The following is a 15,657-nucleotide window of genomic DNA, read 5'->3' on the forward strand; positions in this document are numbered from 1 at the left end:
ATTATACTTCTTTTTCTACATTAAAAGCTTAAAGCTTATATACATTTGCATCATTATTAGACATAATACTACTCCGTATTATGTGTCAGCGTTTCCAGGGTGCTAAAAGATGTTGGCTTAAGGATGGCGTGCAAAAAGCTCTCAAAGCTCGAGCCACTTCATGGCCAAAATAGTTGATCTATGGTTAGATTTGACAGAAAAGGAAGTAACTTTGATGATGCTTTAAATGCAATTTCAAAAAGGAATGTATCGCCACTAAAACTTGAAAAAAAAAAAAAGCCATGAAATCGGCAGAGCTAACAATTGAAAAACTCCTTTAGGTTGTGTCTGTGATAAACTATCATCACAATATTATTGTGCTACCCACAGTAAATAAACGTCACTATAGACTACGGCTACAACTTGCAAAGTAACCAAAAGATGACAAAGGAGATTCGGAGGTTGTGTTGCTGTGATGTGCAGATTTCAACAGAAAAAAAATCCCTGCAGATTTCGAAAGTCTGACGTGACTTTAGGGTTGGGTTGATTTGGTCAATTTAATTCTGCTTTTTCGATTCCAACTCTCATCAGATCTCCCGCCTGAGAAACGAAACCCAAATTCGTTCTGAAGCAAAAATTTATTTTCAGTAAAACTTAACCATGTCATGAACGTCTGTCTTAAATGATAAAGCATTTTGTAATTTTATTTTACTAACAATATACACTAAATATATAATGCCATCATTTGCTGGTGTGATTCTTCCAGCAGATATGTTATGTCCAAAACTAGACATACAAAACCTTGTATGACATAAATGAATTGTGCAGCTTCACATTTGACCATATTTCTCTTCCATTTGCTTCTCTTTTGTGGCAATTTCAAAAGAGAGCGCAACGGAGTCAACTTTAATTCCAGGAATCGATTAAGTGGAATCGAAAAGCACATCAAAATCTGTAGTTAAAGATTTGGAACTGGTCCCATTTTTCTACACAGCCAACGATAACCAAACCTTCATACGATGCAGGGGCAAAGTGGTCAAGTGACTCCGGTGCAGGATGTACAGCTATCGTTACTTGCCCCTCACATCCAGCTGTGTTTTTTTTTTTTTTTTTTTTACGTGCGCGTTCTAAGCACAACATAGCAAAGCTTAACTCCCCACCCCCCCTCAATAAAACAAAATGTAGCTGGTCCCCCCCAAGTGACTACAACCCTCTAATGGTGGATAGCCAGGCTAGGAGAGGACATGCCCTTGTTGCGCCCCAACATGGCAGGCTGGAAGTCAGGGTGACGGCGGGCGTGCTTGATCAGATGGTCGCTGCGCATGAAGCGCTTGTCGCACAACGGGCACAGGAAGCGTTTCTCGCCCGTGTGTGTGCGCGTGTGGCGAGCCAGCTCGTCGGAGCGGGCAAACTTCTTCTCGCAATCGGGCCAGGTGCATGGAAACGGCCTCTCGCCTGAAAAACAGGAGCACCACACCGATGGATTAAGCTAAAAATACACTTGGTCGTCTGTCCTGATGGCAGATAACTCTACTGATTATCCTATCAACTAGCACAGTAATTTTGCTTTATTTAACAACAAAAGGTGCAGGTTATATTGTTTTCCATAACTGAAAGGCATCCCCAGTTTACACTCCGAAAAATCAGTGACGTTAAGCGTATGCGCCGGGTGGCACAGTGAAAGGGTGGTTAGCGCATTCGCCACACAGTTCAGAGTCCTGAGTTCAATTTCAGCTCGCGCCGGCCCTCCTGTGCCAAGTTTGCATGTTCTCCCTGTGCCCGAGTGGGTTCTCTCTGGGCACTCTGACATCCTCCGACATTTCAAAATCCTACACAGTAGAGGAATTGGACATACTAAATTGTCCTTAGGTCAACACGGTAGACTGCGGGCAACACATTGGGCACCATAGAGGGTCTAACACTATGATCAATGTCAAAGAGGTTGTAATCCTTAAAGCAACAGATATTTGAACACAAACATGGTAATAACATATTATTTAAGTTCTAAAACAAACAACTCTCAAATTAGTTGTGACTGTTTTGTTCACGTTACATCATCAATTAACATATATTAACTAAAACTAATTACTGTACATTTGACTGTATTTTATTGCCCCCTGGTAGTCAAAGCACACACATGCCTGAAGCAGGCTGATTAAATTAAAGCCATTGAGAGACATTTTAAACCCTAATTCTATATTTTTCATTACTGTATGATTTAATGAATTCCAATACTGCATACTTTTGTTTTCTTCTTTAAAAATGATGTTAGATTTGTTTGTGGAGCTTGAATGGATTATATTCATTTCAATAATGAACGTAAGAAATACAAGTGTTGAGACAGAAGTGTGGTTAAAAAACATATCAAGTCAAGGCAGCACTTTATTGTTGTAAGTATCTGATGAGCACTTTGGTCCAAGTTACCTCAAGATTTTCTGCTTTAGCCAAAGCTGGTCTAATATAAAAGTAGTGCTTGTGTTAGCACCTACTTGTGTGATCTCTGTGCGAAAAAAAACGACGCTGAAGTGCGTGGAGGAGCTTTTGGTGCTGGGCCACCATCTTGTGGATTTATGGATAATTGCAAACTTTTTTTTTTTTTTTTTTTTAGGAGGGGGGCATGCTGTCATTGATATCGTGTAGTTACTGTAGTATATTTGTTTTAAAGGCACGCCAATATGCAGAAACGCACCATTAAATTGCATGATTACTTCATCAGTAATTGCGTTTCTCAATATGGACCATACCCATGTTATTGTGTGTGAATGTGATCCAAACAATAATAAACAAGAATTCAGATTCAACAGTTCTTCCCCTACGATACCGCAGGCCTCCAAAAGTCGAGCGGATGATGCTCGGAGCCATTTTTAAGATCACAAAGCCAGACCACGTTGTTGTTGCAGACCACTTTGTGGGCGTTCCCATCGCAGTTTTCTTTACGCAATTTCCTGTCCTTAATCCATTTGCGCCAGGTGAACGGCTCCAAAAACATCACCTCCCCCATCATTTTGCGAAAAAAGTACCATACGCACGGAAGTAAAGTTTAAAAAAAAATCGTAATTAAGGTACAACATAAACATTTACATTTCTGTACAAATTAGACGTTGCATGAACCTTGGATCGTTTACTGTAGCCCCAAGCCCACACACACACACACACACACACACACACACACACACACACACACACACACACACACGCGCGCGCGCGAAAGACATACAAATGACTGGCCAGTATTGGGGGTAGGGGAGGGGGCAGCTTTAGCCCACGCAAAGGAGGATTACAGTTGATACATGTCTTCAACATACTAAACTAAATACGCTCATTTAATGCGATAACATATAAGTTTGAATTTAATGTATTTTCCAAAGACCTCCTAATGACTCGCGACGTTCAATACAATCGGTCTTTTGCACAAAAATGCTCACTGAACTGTATGGGGAAACTGAAATGAGCATCCAAATTGAGTGTAGTGTGCTGCCACCAAGAGGGGAGATAGCGTCTGGCAACGCAAACACGCAGGTTTCGTCTTACGTTCATTTCATATGCAAATCGAGTCGGGGAAGAGGTTCGTCACCGGTTTTAACGTCCAGCCCAGTTCTTTTGTTAGTTTACTTCTTTGTTGGCGTCGCTAAGGGGGTAGTTTTTTTTCTCTCTCTCTCTCTCCTCCTCTGGTGGCTTTTGTTCGACAACAGGTTGTGGGTCACATTCGACCAAAAAAAAAAAACTACTATAAAGACAAGCTAGGATCTTACAAAGCGGAAGCAAGCCCGTCGATGCACTAAAAAGTTAATAGAATACGTTTTTTTCGGTGTTGCCTTCACGGAAGTTACGGAAAAGGAATAGATTGAGCTAAAGGCGTCAAACCATGCGCCAGAGAATAATGTGACCTCACTCACTGTTGTTTCCATACCTGTGTGGGTCCGGATGTGTGCTTTCAAGTGGGATGATTTCCCGTAAACTCTGTCGCATCCGTCAAAAGTGCAGTGGTGCCTCTTCACGGGGGAACGCGGGGGCCCCACGCCTCCTCCTCCAGCCGCTCCCCCCCTCGGCGGTTGCTGTCCGGGCACCGGGGTAGCGGAGGGGGTCATGGTAGGGGTGGTGGGGTCGGACAACGTGGTGTAACCGCTCTCCCCACCGCACGACGAGTTGCTGCTCTCAGAGTAGGCCGACATGGGCCGGAACTTGCCGTGGAGGTCGGTGAGGATCCCGGCCACAGTCACCATGTTAGCCCCTTCCAACCTCAGGGTCTCCCGCACTTCGCGGTCCTCGCTCGAGCCGTCGTGCTCCCCGGGGAGCAGGCCCGCTGTGGTACTCGGCTGGCTGGCGGCGAGGGCCAGCGGGGTGGGTCTGTGCAAAACGGGACCACTCGATATAGAAACCAAACACTCTGCGGCGAAGTAGTCGGAGGACGCGCTGACCGACATTGTTTGTCTTGGGGTCAAAAAAGTAGGGGAAATAAACGAGGTGTGGGGGGTGGTGGTCCAGCAGGCAGGAGAGGCTAACTACTGTAGACTACTCTCGACCTCGTTTTCACCAAACTCGATGTAATCGCACTTATAAACCCCATAAAGAGCTCCCGCGGTTCCGTAATAGTCCTGCACATCAAAGAAGTGTACAACGGGTACTAAAAGTGGGTTAAAATGGTGCCAATTCCGCCGAGCCAACATGCGTGTACCCCACCGACTGACGGCTCATTGTGTCTGAGACTAGTGAGGCGAGCCGGTGGTAAACCTACGCCCCCTGATCCGGACTACGGCGGCGTTCAGGGTCTATGGTTTTTAAGACTTGCCATTTTGTACGTGTGTGATTTGGGGCAAAACCAACCCTTTCGTTTCATTTTTGTGAGCAAAAATTCTAGATTTTAGCATTTTTATATACAAACATGGTTTTGATAGCCAACGTAGCTCATAAATTGCTCCGAGGTTCGCCCGCGATTAGTTCTGTAACCTGATTGTCATGCTTCCGATTTTCTCCTGAGCATGAACGCATCTTTAACGACAGACTGCCTGACGTCGCTGCACGGGCGTGGACCAGTGGTGGCCTGGCGGGTGCATCGTGGAAGGCTGGCAAGCTTGAGCTTCGGCTAAGCTAGGATGGTGGGAGGAGTGCATGATGAAAGGCGTGTGGGATGTTGGGTCTTTTTAAAGTAAAAAATGTGCACGGCCTCCAGCTATCCACTGTTTGCATTTTTAAGGTCCAAAACAGAGAAACTAGATGGCTCTATTCTCTTACACGTCATGGATTGATGTTAGGCTTAGTTTATGCAAAAAAAACAAAGTAGTCACACCCTTGTCTCTTGGGGAGTACATTTTATTAATACTCGTTAAATGTCTGATCGAATCTTCTATGAAAAAGTACTGACTTTGAAATGTCCCGAAGCTGTCCTCCATTATCATATATAAGAAAGAGGTATTCCAAGTTGTAATTCATGAAGCAAATACAATCCTACTCGAACATCTGAACATTATTTAGGGTTTAATCAGAGGCAATATAGATTGGTGGCATTTGTCTGCTTCTTACCATTTGACATGAGATTGAATCTGATTGGTCAATTCTTAAAGAGCCACATCCGCTGCAATGAGTGGGTACACGAAATTCTGCAAACACATTGTCATGTCACAGGTTTCGGCACTTGAGTTGAATAATCACCAATATAATATAGATTTGTAAATTCAAATATCTCCTCAATAATATTTTACCAACAAATATAAATTATATTTATTTGATCAAAGATAACTTCCAACAGGAGACTGGTCAAAGTGCAAACATCATATATTGTATTGTCAGTTATTTTATTTTTTTTCTTGCTTATTTTGAATGCACACAAATCTTTCTATTCTGACACCAAAAGAGAACGTGACATGGTTGACCTGATGATTTTGTTGAGCATTACATTTTGCAAAAACAATCCTAAACAGTCTCTCGTATTCTTAAGGGTATACAACATATGGCTTTCTGTCATGTTTCGTGTAAATACGTCACTTTGAAGCATAGGCTGTCTGTGGTCACATGATGGCCTTGCTCCGATTGATTGGTCAGATGGAGTCAAATAGTTGCATCGGTGAGAGTCATGTGACAAGTTTCATACAAGTAATAAATGCAGATACCGTAGAGATTGTGGGTGTAATAGAGCTCAAAATAACATTCTTTACAAGAATACTCAAGGAAAGGCATTAATTGTATCTAAATTAATCCTATGTAAATTATACTACTCTTACAAGTGTAATTTAGTCAACAAAAAATGACAAACAAAAATTGGAAAACATTTTCATCAATGGAATCCTATAAATATGAAAATACTTTTTGAGAAAAGACAAAAATGAACTGAAACTGCTTATTGTGTTTTTGTAACACTGTGTATCTGTAACTACATAAGGTAGGTAAGTTGTTTAAAAATTAGTTTACATTACCCTATACAGTACTTAGTGACTCTCTCATCTTGCACGTGACAAAGATTCCATGCAATAAAAAAAAAAAGATTACCGGCTAAACAAAAACTACGAATACAACTTTTATACCTACTTCTGATTTAAAGGGTTAACTCTAAAATTATGAAATTATGACCATGAAAATGAACTAAGACATTGGAAGGTTTTTATTCAAAACATAAAAAGGTTGTTGTGATCCTGCAGCATGCAGACCATAAATACATATTTTGAACACTTATGACAACAAAACAGTCAAAACAAAAGGTGCATGGATTGTGCAAAACACAAAATTTTATCTCCTGATGTAGGATATTTTGTATCCAGATCTCTATAAATATCCCATAAAAGAATTTTGTGACATGAAATAAATGTTAATTTTCTCTTATGTTTTCTCCTTTAATTCATAAAACACAAAAAACATGCATATGTGTTGAAAATAAAACACGTCTGTAAAACACAAATTTTCCATGGAATGCAAGTGAAATGAATGTCACTTTTTTTTTTTTTTTAACATCAGGGGAGACACATTGAGAAGATTGGTTAGCACGACCGCCTAACAGATCAGAGGTCCCGGGTCAATTTCAGTTTTCTCTGGCCTTCTTGTGTGGAGTTTGCATGTTCTCCCCATGACTGTTTGGGTTTCCTTCGGGCACCCCAACGTCCTTCCACATTCAGAAATCATTCATGGTAGGTACAATAAATGCTAAATTGTCCTCAGTTGTGATCACAACTCTGAATGGTTATTTGTCCTTGTGTGCTCTGCGATTGGCTGGCAACCAGTGCAGGATGTCCCCTGCCCAAAGACCACTGAGATAGGTATTAGCTTGCCAGAGACCCTAGTGAGGATGAGCTGGTATAGGAAACGAATGGATGGAAGTTTACATAACATTAAAAATATATATACGGTATCTATTTTTTGTTTCAAGTCTTGGACAGGTTGACAGATAGGAAGACAAGCTGGTCAACTCTTTCCGGCTTGAGACACAAGCTCCTCCACGATGAGATGATCTCAGTGGCACCGAAAATCTCCTCGGATGGAAAACTAGTAGCGGGAATGCACAGGTATTTTTTGGCAAGTTTGGCCACTAATGGATAGTTGACCTCATGCTGCCTCCACCACATGTGAGGATCTTCCTCAGGATCCAAGTCAGCTGTCTGCAGGTACATGATGAGCTCCACTTCGACGGCTGCTCTGCTTGGCTTTGACGTGCTTTGCCAATTGGGTGCTCCTGCTTTCTTGAAGTAGCTGGACAAACTCTTCTTGGCTTTCTTGGCTGTCGGGATCTCAATTTCATCCGCAGATGGCACTGGAATGGGGATTGCTGGTGCTGCTGTTTCAACTCCAGCTGCAAGTAGCTCCATTTCTGCAACAGCTCTTGTCTTGATGAGGTTGATTTGGTTTTCCCTTATGTAGGCTGTTTTAAATCGTGGATCCAAGAGTGTAGTCATGTCAAGGAGATTCTCAGTGGCGTCGTCGGCATATTTGTCACTGAGGTAGCTCAGTATTCCCTCTTGAATGGTTCTAGTAAGCGAGGAGTCATCATCTTGAGACTTGAGAATTTGGTGCTTGAAGAGGTGTAGGATTGGTTTAATGTACGACACACTAACATACTCCTCTCCAGGAAAAGCATCTGTAAATTCCATGAGAGGGCTTAATGCCTTGCTAATGGACTCCAAAGTTTTCATATCTTGCTTGGTTGGAATCAGATGCCTCACTTTACTGTCCTCGCAGAGGACCTGGAAATGCATTCAAATGTTATTCGAAGGAAAGCATCAATATATTATTAGACCAATGCTGATTTTTGTCAGAAAAAAACACTAATCACAGATTAATGGGCTGATTAATAATAATAATAAAAAAATCTATTAAACAAAACACCATTTGTTTCCATCCAATACATTTCACTAGGCGTTAATTACAATTGGATTTTCACTATTCATGGGCCGGCCTGATACTTACTCCACACAAATAGCAGGAGTCAACAGAAACTTTCCTTTTCGGTTCACAGAATGCATTGTGTGGCACAATTAATGAAGTTGTAAGAATGTTAATTCTTGTCATATGTGTCTGTGTTACTAGTGGCTATGCACAGTGACATTTATGCCTTAATTTATGTTGCACTACATATTTTATGACTGAAACAAACTTTGACTTAAGGTTGTGTGTAGTGACATCCCTTTGCATAACTTTCATGCATTGTTCACTAAATCATGCGCGGAATGGCCTGCTCAACCAAATTCATGATATATATTAATTTAAGGAGATGCAAGGTCACAGAATGAATTTATGTGTAGTAAATAATGACACAAGTATTACCTGTGTACAACTGTTGTAAATGTTTACAGTACATAAAGACGAACATTTTAAATAATCTATATTTGAAGTGCCATATTCAGACCTAACTAATTGAACATGAAGAAACATAGTTAATTGTTGACTAAATATATTGGATACTTAGGTGTGCTTGTGAGTATTAATGGAGTGTTTTTCTTTGTGTGCCCTGCAAGTGGCTGGCATCCAGTTCAAGGTGTACCTCACAAACTGCCCAAAGACAGCTGGGATTGGCTCCAGCATGCCCGCATATCATGTGAGGACAAGCGGTTACAATAATGGATGTATTCATTTTTACTGCTGAAAATGGCTATTTAAGAATCCGTTAGTCGCATAAGTTTCATTCAAATATAACATTTTTAATCTTAACAAATGATCTTGACTTACCATTTAACATCCAACATTACATTGTTACGTAAAAGAAACAAAACAAAAGTACATTGGCCATCCTTGCTGTGATGTAAAGACGCGTCCTCTAAGCACTAGCGTTTATACATTTACAGTAAATTTCATTCACTATTCATACAATTACTAACTGATATTCTCTTGACGTGCATTTGTGTTTGTGTGTACCTGTTTAACAGCTTTCTCCTGCTCGATAAACCTGCTGATCATCTGTTGTCTTGAGCACCATCTTGTGGGTTTCTCGCTTTTGAGCTGGTGAATGGGCAGGTCCAGTTCCACCTGAGCCTTGGCCAGGTCACATCTTCTCTTGAATGAATTGGCAACGGTGCCTGTCACCCGCTTGCAGATTTCAATTGCATGTTTCACTTGTGCTTGAGTTTCAGCAGATGGAGTTTTCAGACTGTTCTCTTTTACACAGAAAAGGAGGACGCAAACTTAATTGACTATATTTGGACAAAATAAACACAATTTAGAGTCAGACATTGTTCTGCTCACCTATTGCCAGCTGCAGAAGATGCCCAAAGCAATGCAGCCTGTTCCACTCATTCAGGTGCAGTGCACTATTGCTATTAGTTGCACCATCAGTGGTCACGCAGATCAGCATATCCTCATGCAGCTCCCACGATTCAAGTACTTCTCTGAGGACAGTGGCCATCATCACCTCCGTGTAGTCTTCGGGTAAGTATATTGTTTGTAAGCATCGGCTAATGAGGGTCCAGTCATTGTTGATAAAATGAACTGTCAGACTCATATACGGCTGCGTAACTCCGCAGGTCCACAGATCAGTTGTTAGTGCGTAATATTCCACATTTTTAAGTTCTTCAGTAACCTTTGCACGACATTCTTCATACATACGTGGCAGCTGGACGTCACTGAAGTGTTTTCGATCTGGCATGTTGTATCTGGGGTCGAGTGTTTTCATCAATGCCCGGAAGCTCTTCTTTTCGACAGTATACGCCGAGGCCGTGTGTTCAGATACTATAAATTCAGAGATGGCATCGGTAATTTCGCGGTGTCTGCGAGACTGCTCGTCATACGGAATACATTTGGTCAACGATTCTTTTCGGACCTTTAGGTCTATTTTTTTCGTTCCGTTGCTGTGTAGTTGAGGTGTGCCGTTTATGCTTTCTCGCAACCTCAAACTCTCGATGTAAAGTTCTCCATGTCGTGACTTTAAGTGATAGAAGAGATTCGACGTGTTCGAGTCGCTGGTAGCGATTTTACGGCGGCATGTTTTGCAGATGACAGTTTTCTGCTCGATGTCTGATACCTTAAATCCAAACCAAAGCCAAACCATGGAACTGCGGTTCCCTCTCTTTGGCACCAACTCTTCCAAGTCTTCCATCTCCTCTTTAAACTCTCTTTTCACTTCGAACATTGCTAAACTCCCCTCGGCTGCCATGCTGTTTACGTCCATTCAGCAGTGCCGTAAAACGTGGATGTACTGTAATGTTCAACGGTGACGTCAAAAAACTGCCGTAAATCAGAAACGTCGCTGCAGTTAAATCTGACGCGATTCATTCAAACGCCTTCATTGATTATTCATACTCCGCCAGAGTAGAAGATGAGAAAAAAGTGACGATATAGTATAGTGTGAATAGTAATGATCTACAGTATACATTAGGGATTAATACGAGTTTTAGCCGTTTCGTGACTTCATCCTATATCTAAAAACGGAAACTCATTTTGTAATATTTTAATAGGACATTATCACGTGATATATATATATATATATATATATATATATATATATATATATATATATATATATATATATATATATATATATATATATATATATATATATATATATATATATATATATATATATATATATATATGTGTGCGTGTGTGTGTGTGTGTGTGTGTATGCATGTGTGTGTGTGTAAGTTGTTCCAATTGTGTGAAGTTAGTTGAGTTGTCAAAATTTGTCCAAAGGACAAATTATATCTCATCAGTGGGGTTACTTATATCCCTAAACATCTGTATGTATGAATGTACTGTTGCAGTTTTCACATTTCTATCGGACTTCCTTTCTGGCTAAAATGCCATATGTGCCATGCTCTTAGTTCAGCTACTTTTAGGTGTCAGTGTTGTGTGAAGTGATTGGTCGAGGGTGTGTTTGTAGCTCCAGCTTCTAAGGTATTTCCTGATTGGTTGCTGTGAGCAGTGTGGGTCACTGTGGAGACCCTCATACAAGTGTGGTCTTTCAGTGGTTGGGAACAGTGCTCCGTTTTCATCTCACTTTCATGTGGAGCCTCTGAGGCAGAAGGACCGGTCTTGACTTAGGGCTGCAATGGCAATGCCCTGGTTTTACTGTCTCTATTTTGCATTTTTTGGTCTCCTGTATGGTGAGTTTAATTGTTTGTGTATTGTTTCACTTTGTGTGCAAGTAGCCCTCCGAAGAAGACAGGAGATGCAATATGAAGCGCTGAGTGTGGAAGCAAACCATAATTTCTTTGGGTGTATTTTTGAAATCTTATCAACATGTGTGAGATGTGCCTTTGCTTGCTTTACAGTAGCTGATTGCCTCCAGTCAAAATCTGATCTCTGTGATTCAAGTTGTGCGGGTGAGAATAGTTTGTGAGAGTTTGGTCATATCATTTAAATGATTTTTATGAAAAAAGATCCATCTGAATGATATAAGCTATTTCTTACAAAAAGTAAACACGTCCCTTGAAATCTCATTTATAATGTTATTGCTGCACGGCCTTAGCCTTTCCTACCTCTGACGTGTCCTATCAGAGAAGGGTGAGGTATACTTACAGGTATAAAGCGGCAATCACCACATCCCTGCACGGGTCGAATGCTGGCAGAAATGGACTGGTACTGGACTCTTTGGTTGATATTGATGCCATCTCCGAGTGTCATCTAATAATGCAGGTTAGAGCCTGAAACATAAACATACTGTAAATCTTTCATTGTTGTGATTGATGTTTGATTATAATGTGGGAATTGTGTCATAGATAAGAAATCCACAGATAAAGCGACTATCCCCTCAAAAGGAACACTCTGTGCCTAGATTGAAAAGATTGAGGTAATCTGAAAATATGCATGCATCTTTGCATTGGTTTAAGGTATGTGTTCAATGTATGTGATTTTTATCCTTTATTTTTGCTCAAGTGCTCAAGCCTTAAAGCATGATGATGACATTTGATACTTGCCGCACGCGTCTGTTTTTGAGTTTCTACAAGCTCACTCATCTGGTGTTTTTTTTTCTTAGGGAGTCGCTGGAGAGAACACCCCTGAAGTTCTCCCTAAGGGGGGGAAAGGTTTTAACCCTGTGTATCCAGGAGGAGGAGCAGGTGTGGACATTAAACATTAAAAGGGCATTTCTGAGCATGCTCCAGACCTCCCACACAGAATCCAAACATTCAGAAATCGAGGTGAGATCTGGTCCTTTTTTATGTTAATGGTTCCGACATCATAGACTATAGTAAACTTCTGGATCATATTTATCAGTTTGTTGGCATCAAGAGCACATTTCTTGATTTCTTCATCATCCCTTGCCCTTGCCTGAGTTTTATGGTTTTCCCCAGGAACCAATTCTAGAGTCTAACACAGCGATCACGGACCTTTGTAAAACTGAAAGTTACTTCTTTGGGTACTGAGTAATAAGAAAGGCTATTAGTTTGATGCATACTTCTGAAATGATAAATTTCCTCAAAGTATCTCTCATAATGTTATTGTTTTAGGTTGATTAATGTTATAGGCTTTTGTGTGAAGATGGCGATCATGTTAAAGATTCCTCACGCGAATTAAGAAACACATTAAGAAACAGCTGTAATAAGTTTGCAAATCAAGTGTAAGATGTAATGTAAATGCAATATATAATTTTTTAAATTCTTAGAAAACCATATTGTTCTCTCACTTGTAAGCTATTTACAGAACAGGCCTGCTTTGGGGCTACCAAGTTCCCGCGGGCACAGCATTGGTGAACCCTGGCCTAGCGCATTTCTGTCTTTACACACTGCACCAAGGCAACATCATCAGAACATTGAATACTTCGTTCTGTTTCTACACAATTGTCTCCTAAAATGAAACCCCTTTTAAATGTAGCCTCTTCTACGCTGTCTTGAAAAAAAAAGACATAATGAATTTCTGGTTGGAAAATAACTTCCTTAAGTTAAATGATGACAAAAGTGATGTCATTGTCTTTTGGCCCTTCTAAATCTTAAATTCATTGCTAATAACCTTGGTAGCCTTACCTCTTATATATTATACCACTCTCATACACAGTGTTATTTTAGACTCCTATCTTGACCCTGGTAAAACAGTCTAAATTGTTGTGAAGACCTGTTTTTATCCATTCAGATCAATTGCTAAACAAATTGGTTCTGCAAATGACCTGGAAAAAAAAATCAACCATGAATTCAAGACATTACAAATATTGTGACTCTTCATTAGTCAAGCTAATGATGTTTTCACTTAGAGCATAATCACATTTCTCTAACTTTGGTAAAATGCTCCCTTCTCAGACTGATGTGCATGGGACATGTGCCAGCTTGTATGAAAAACGAGGACGATTACTGCTGAAAACCAGGTTTCTGAAACAGTGTCTACAATCGAGGCTTGCACATTTCTGGACTCATTCTGTAGCTCTAACAGGTGACACGGTGAGTTAAATCCCAATGCCTATTTTTTGTTTAATAAAAATAATGAAAGAAGGTCTAGAAAGAAAGAAAGAAAGAAAGAAAGAAAGAAAGAAAGAAAGAAAGAAAGAGTGTTTTTACATTTCAATTAATCTTCAGTTGACAGGCACCTTGGAGCTACCTCACATCTTACCTGACACATGACACACCTTGTATAAGTTCATACATTATAAACATGAAAGAACAATAAAATATACCATTAATTTTTAACAGAATTTTAGCTTTATGCATCAGTGCTGCTTGAGCAATCAAAATAAGTGCCTTAGTTTGAACCAAGAAATACTGTGATTAAAAAAAAAATATTGGTAAAATTAAAAAAATAAGATTACTAAACCCTATTCTCGTTTGCCTGATCAACAGTCAGTGGAATCAGAGCTGCGTTGTATTCAGGCATATGGATCTGCAGTTATGGAAGAGGTCAACTGCACTGAAACTGTATCCATAGCAACGTGGTCCAAAACCACAGGGCAGGTAAAGACGCAAACTGAGACAACTTTGCAGTTGCTCAGAGCCCAACCAGGCACCATTTCAGTAGCAGGTAAGGGACGGAAAACAGATGAAATTTTCTGATGTGCCGCATAGAATGGAAAAGTCACAATACCACCAATGTGATGTAAAGTACGTTACTACTCTGGCAGATTCTTTAGGCTTTGGGACACAAACTGACCTGCAGTTTGAGGACGAAAGAGCTGCAAGACCTGGAAATATTTTCACTCCTCATCAAATCAGTCACACAATCAAGATTTTGTGTAGCATCACATCACGTCCACAAGAGGTAGGCTTAAAAACAGCTTTAGCGGACCCTGATAGTACTTTTAACAAAACTTTAGGGGCACCGGTAAAGTTTCCATAACTTTTTAGGATTAGTGTGAATTGGTAAAGCTGCCATAAAATATGTCAGCTAACCTTACAAAGGTACAGGGGTTCATGAACGATTTTTTTTAAACACTCCTAGGTGTCGCATTGGTTTCTTCAGTTGGCTTTTCAGCTCCGAGAGCTGACTCTACCACAGCTCAAGACACTTTGGCAGGAAATGTCTTTCAAGTGCCGCAATGACTGGTCAGTGTGGTCAGCATTCTATTGACATAACTTGGTTATTTCATAATAGCAGACTGTACCACTGCATCTGCATGGAAATGAGTCTTTGTATGGCCGTCAATCAGTAACCAACTTTCAATTTAACCAATATGTTGTACGCCTAAAATATCTTTTGTGTATCTTTATTGGAGTGAACTCCATTTTCCACAAACATAGAAAATGTTTATCGAATGTCAATTCACTGTTTGGACAGGCAGCCCTTGTTGGATGCATTACCTGCTTGTGGCTCAGAAAACTGCATCGTACTACTGACTGAGCTAATGAAAGAGAAAGAATTGGATGAGGAACAAGCTCATTCTTTCCTCACCACCATCGCCCTCATCCCTCACCCTTCACCACAGATCATACACTCCCTCAATGTAGGAACATCTGCATCTGCTTTTCACTTACTGTATGGTCAACCAATAATGACTTGATGAAGAATAACTACATTTACAAATGATTGTGATATAGTACGTGTATAATTATTATACATGAGCATAACATGTTATGATCCAACGACTACATTCTCATGTTCTTCTCTACCAAACTCACTCAAACGTGCACGCATGCATCATGCTTTGTGCACTGGGACCCATTCCAGAATTGGAGGACCATTTAGGCAACAACATTTTTGAAAAACACGATTTTCAAAAATTTTACTTGATAACACCATTACAATTATATGAAGATAGTTCAATTGTTTGAAAATGCAAATTTAATCTTAGTATTGTTATAATAACAAAGTCATGGCTTCACATCAATGCTAATTTTGAGATTTTAC

At 40.3% G+C, this 15,657-nt stretch overlaps 3 protein-coding genes across 6 annotated transcripts in view; 1 reads left to right on the forward strand and 2 right to left on the reverse strand.

Annotated features, from left to right (window-relative positions):
• Positions 1–598: 598 nt before the first annotated feature.
• LOC148415026 (Krueppel-like factor 9) lies at positions 599–4,692 on the reverse strand. Its single transcript, XM_088430180.1, has 2 exons — positions 3,890–4,692; positions 599–1,434 (listed from the first exon to the last, which is right to left on the reverse strand). The coding sequence occupies exons 1-2, from the start codon at positions 4,401–4,403 to the stop codon at positions 1,193–1,195; spliced, it is 756 nt and encodes a 251-aa protein (XP_088286306.1). The 5' UTR covers positions 4,404–4,692; the 3' UTR covers positions 599–1,192.
• A 1,859-nt stretch (positions 4,693–6,551) lies between these two features.
• On the reverse strand, positions 6,552–10,573 carry LOC148415027 (E3 SUMO-protein ligase ZBED1-like). 4 transcript variants are annotated; one of them, XM_088428597.1, is made up of 5 exons: positions 10,415–10,573; positions 10,000–10,122; positions 9,640–9,816; positions 9,313–9,551; positions 6,552–8,144 (listed from the first exon to the last, which is right to left on the reverse strand). In XM_088428597.1, the coding sequence occupies exons 2-5, from the start codon at positions 10,064–10,066 to the stop codon at positions 7,329–7,331; spliced, it is 1,299 nt and encodes a 432-aa protein (XP_088284723.1). In that variant the 5' UTR covers positions 10,067–10,122; positions 10,415–10,573; the 3' UTR covers positions 6,552–7,328. The 4 variants fall into 4 exon arrangements, with proteins under 4 accessions (XP_088284723.1, XP_088284722.1, XP_088284721.1 ...); XM_088428596.1 differs by having other exon boundaries at positions 9,640–10,122; XM_088428595.1 differs by having other exon boundaries at positions 10,000–10,573.
• Positions 10,574–11,388: 815 nt separating this feature from the next.
• The window catches only part of apoltp (apolipoprotein lipid transfer particle homolog), a 35,498-nt gene continuing 31,229 nt past the window's right edge, over positions 11,389–15,657 (forward strand). The window contains exons 1-10 of the mRNA XM_088430217.1: positions 11,389–11,495; positions 11,664–11,714; positions 11,861–12,027; positions 12,111–12,181; positions 12,368–12,530; positions 13,623–13,760; positions 14,157–14,334; positions 14,435–14,571; positions 14,752–14,855; positions 15,088–15,253. Of these exons, the coding sequence (XP_088286343.1) occupies positions 11,441–11,495; positions 11,664–11,714; positions 11,861–12,027; positions 12,111–12,181; positions 12,368–12,530; positions 13,623–13,760; positions 14,157–14,334; positions 14,435–14,571; positions 14,752–14,855; positions 15,088–15,253 (1,230 nt within the window). The 5' untranslated portion in view covers positions 11,389–11,440. The remainder of the gene's footprint in view (positions 11,496–11,663; positions 11,715–11,860; positions 12,028–12,110; positions 12,182–12,367; positions 12,531–13,622; positions 13,761–14,156; positions 14,335–14,434; positions 14,572–14,751; positions 14,856–15,087; positions 15,254–15,657) is intronic.

This window comes from Hippichthys cyanospilos, chromosome 12, assembly GCF_059441005.1.
Source record: "Hippichthys cyanospilos isolate Australia breed blue-spotted pipefish chromosome 12, RoL_Hcya_1.0, whole genome shotgun sequence".
In the NCBI taxonomy this organism is placed as follows: Eukaryota; Metazoa; Chordata; class Actinopteri; order Syngnathiformes; family Syngnathidae; genus Hippichthys; species Hippichthys cyanospilos.